This window comes from Aplysia californica, unplaced genomic scaffold, assembly GCF_000002075.1.
Source record: "Aplysia californica isolate F4 #8 unplaced genomic scaffold, AplCal3.0 scaffold00058, whole genome shotgun sequence".
NCBI lineage: Eukaryota > Metazoa > Mollusca > Gastropoda > Aplysiida > Aplysiidae > Aplysia > Aplysia californica.
Window position 1 is genome coordinate 1,595,073 of NW_004797328.1, and position 2,924 is coordinate 1,597,996.

General features: G+C 51.6%; 1 protein-coding gene across 1 annotated transcript in view; it reads right to left on the bottom strand.

Moving 5' to 3' along the window:
* Positions 1–6: 6 nt before the first annotated feature.
* Positions 7–2,924, bottom strand: part of LOC101849439 (frizzled-5) — a 42,932-nt gene continuing 40,014 nt past the window's right edge. Inside the window, exon 4 of the mRNA XM_013079648.2 lies at positions 7–2,173. Coding sequence (XP_012935102.1) covers positions 1,082–2,173 — 1,092 coding nt within the window. The 3' untranslated portion in view covers positions 7–1,081. The remainder of the gene's footprint in view (positions 2,174–2,924) is intronic.

The window sequence follows — 2,924 nt, forward strand, 5'->3', positions numbered from 1 at the left end:
GGGCTCTGTCAAGAAGAGCAGTGAGCCAAGAAGTGTGGAAGTGTGTTGGGTGCGAGGGGGTGAGGGGATGGTGAGGGGGTGAAAGGGTGAGGTTAGGGGTGGTAAGCACCTTTGCGCATGACGCTGGCAGACAAGCAATGCGCATAATTATACATGTAATATTCGAGCCTTTGAGATGATTTCTTGACAGTTGGTTCCAGCTGGTTTCTTGCAGTGTCTTTTCGGAGTATCAGGCATGGCTTGGGATTTTCTGTGTCGTGAGTACACGACGAAACAACAAGTCCATCGCGATGTGTCGTGAATCCGTGGCAGCGTGTCATGAGTTCGTGACAGTATGTCGTGTCGTGAAGCCGTGGCAGTGTGTCGTGAACCCGTGACGGTGTGTCGTGCCGTGAAGCCGTGACGGAGTATCGTGAACACGTGACGGAGTGTCATGAATCCGTGACAGTGTGTCATGAGTCTGTGACGGCTTGTTGTCAATCCGTCAATTGTGAGTCTGTGACGGTGTGCTGTACATTATGCTATACCCGTGTCCATGTCTTTAAGCCGAAGCGCCCGGAACACACAGCACCTCTGTCCGAAGTGTTTATTACAGGGTCAGTATTCACAATCTCGTGTTGATCTCCCTGCGCCCTGGTGTCCGCTGCTCACGACCAAAAGGGAATGGAAATTCTGTAACAGCTCTCCCGTCACTTCTCGTATGGCATCTTCGTAAGGCAAACTACCAAAATTCTTTCCTCTGAAACAGACGTTTCAACCTTGGAGACCTTTTACACAGACAAGCAACGTCAGTTGTAGATTTAAGACCTGGAAAATTTTCTATAATATAGAGAAACAACGGTAGTCGTGAGTTCAAGACCGTGGTGGTCTTCTATATATAGAACAAATACAACAGTTGTGAGTGTAAGAACGCGCAAGTCTACACGTAAAGCACACAGCGGGAGCTGCGCTGAGTGAGTCTGCTTTTTGTTCTCTTGGCACATGACGCGTTCGGATAACCGAAGCACGGTGACTCCAGGTATAAAAACGAATAGAGAAAGAAACGAACAAAACTGAGAAATTGTTTTCGCTTTCCTCGGCCTCACACGTGACTGAGTGGGTGTGGCTTGGCCGGTTGGTGGTAGGCTGTACTGCTGTACTTCCTGTTCTGGTAGCTGCTCTTGTGGCAGAGCTTGCCGTGGAACAATTTCCGCCACGACTCCACGGTTTTGCTGGACCAGATCCAGAAGCCAGAAGTGGTCCCTATCACTAAACACATGAAGTACTTGAGCATGAACACGGTGTAGTCGGGCACGGCCGGCTCCTCGTAACAGCTGCACGTGTGTGTCTTCTCCCAGCGCTCTCTCAGATGCTGCTCGTAGAAGTAGCAGGCGATGACGATGGTGGCGGGCACGGTGTAGAGCACGGAGAACACGCCGATGCGAATCATGAGTCGCTCCAGTTTGTCCGTCTTGCCCCGCCCTTGCTGTTTGATCACGTTGCGGATGCGGAAGAGCGAGACGAAGCCCGCGAGCAGGAAGGAGGTCCCGATGATGAGGTAGACGAAGAGAGGAGCCAGCACGAACCCGCGGAGGTTGTCCAAGCTCTGGTTCCCCACGTAGCAGATCCCTGCAATGGGGTCTCCGTCTACAGAGGACATGGCCAGAACGGCGATGCTTTTGACGCTAGGGATGAGCCAGGCTGCCAAGTGGAAATATTGGGAGTAGCTTGCGATGGCTTCTTGGCCCCACTTGAGTCCGGCGGCGAGGAACCAGGTGAAGGACAAGATGACCCACCAGATGGAGGAAGCCATGCCGAAGAAGTAGACGAGGAGGAAGACTACGGTGCAGACGGCCGGACCTGTCGTGTCGTAGCGGATCTTTCCACCCTCGCACGCCACAGCCTCGTGTCCTACGATGAGTCTGATGATGTAGCCCACGCTGACCATGAAGTAACAGGCGCTGAGGAAGATAATGGGCCTCTCAGGGTACTTGAAGCGCTTCATGTCCACGAAGAAGGTGGACACGGTCATGGAGGTGGAGATGCAGCACAGGATTGACCAGAGGCCCACCCAGAAGGTGGCGAACGTGCGCTCGTGTTCGCTGAAATACGGACCGTAGCAGTTGACGGCGCAGTTCATGATCCCGCCCGTCCGGATCTTGTTGAAGTAGCTGCTGCTCGTCTCTGTGATTGGCTGTTGGAGAAAGGGGGCGGGGACAAATTGAGGGAAGGGATAGGACGTAGTTATGGTTGAAAAGGGGTGGGGTGGGGAGGTAGGAGAGAATAGTGAGTGGTGGACGGCCGGAATAGTGAAGGGAAGGGGAAAAGTGAAATGAATAATTCAAAAAAGGGGCGGGGCGGAGATGGTCACGGGCAGTGATTTGGACAGGGGCGGAAATGAGGGCGAAAGGGAGAAGGTGAGGGGGGGGGGGGAGAGAAAGAATAAAATGAGTTACTGTGACTCCCATGTATACTTTAGATCATGATCTAGTGAAAAGGATGATTAGGGGGAAATGGTTTATCGTTCATCAAGAAACCTGACTTGGCATCAGTTTCAATTTATTAAAGCTTTAGGTTTTTAAATATTTTTTATTCACACATGCTCACCCAAAAGAGTGGGGGCAAATAATATAGCACGTAGCAAACTAGACTACAAGTAGCAAGAGGTCCAACCCCTCTACCAGAGTTTGTGGTGTAGAACTAGAAGCTCTACCGTCGCACGCAGGAGACCCATGTTTGATTCCCGTGTGGGCAGAACTTTTATCGAGTAACTCCGTCATTCTGCTTGAACGCTGTGTCCCTCTCAGCTCGCTGCATGTATGTTTGTGAGTGTATGTGTGTGTATGTTTGTGTGTGTGTGTGTGTGTGTGTGTACGCGTGTGTGCGTGTGAGTGTGTACGTTGTGTGTGCGCGTGTGTATGTATGTGAGTGTGTGTGTGTGTGTG